At 36.8% G+C, this 456-nt stretch overlaps 1 protein-coding gene across 1 annotated transcript in view; it reads left to right on the top strand.

Annotated features, from left to right (window-relative positions):
* Positions 1 to 100: 100 nt before the first annotated feature.
* The window catches only part of LOC113339225, a gene marked incomplete at its 5' end in the record, with an annotated part of 691 nt that continues 335 nt past the window's right edge, over positions 101 to 456 (top strand). The window contains one exon of the mRNA XM_026584526.1: positions 101 to 452. Within this exon, the coding sequence (XP_026440311.1) occupies positions 101 to 452 (352 nt within the window). The remainder of the gene's footprint in view (positions 453 to 456) is intronic.

Genomic DNA, 456 nt, shown 5'->3' on the forward strand with positions numbered 1-456 from the left:
CTTAATGAACCGTAATGTTCTGTTTGGTGCATCTAATTATAACTTTGATTGTATAAACAGCTGAACATATTTATTAATTTTTACTTTCTAATTGATGCAGACAATCAAAAACGCTAGTCAATTCAAGAACAAGGGGCTGGAAGATGCAGAGAAGTTGCAGAATTTATTTGATGGGAAATTTTCCACTGGAGCTAATAGAGATACGCCTGGAAGATTGGAACCGCCTTGTTCAGCTGGAACTTCTATAACTGCAGGGGTTTCAAATAATGGATCTGAATCTCGTACAAGTCATGGAAAAGAAAAAAATCATGAGGATGACAACGAGGTTGATTCTAGTCTCAATGCAAAGGGGAGTGGCAGGAAAAGGAAGAAGGAAATGGAGGAAGAATCAAGTGATCTATTAACTGAGAAAGTTTGTTCTATTGTAACATCGATGGAGACTCATCTTCAACATAA

The sequence above is a fragment of the Papaver somniferum genome, unplaced genomic scaffold (genome assembly GCF_003573695.1).
Source record: "Papaver somniferum cultivar HN1 unplaced genomic scaffold, ASM357369v1 unplaced-scaffold_20844, whole genome shotgun sequence".
Taxonomy (NCBI): domain Eukaryota; kingdom Viridiplantae; phylum Streptophyta; class Magnoliopsida; order Ranunculales; family Papaveraceae; genus Papaver; species Papaver somniferum.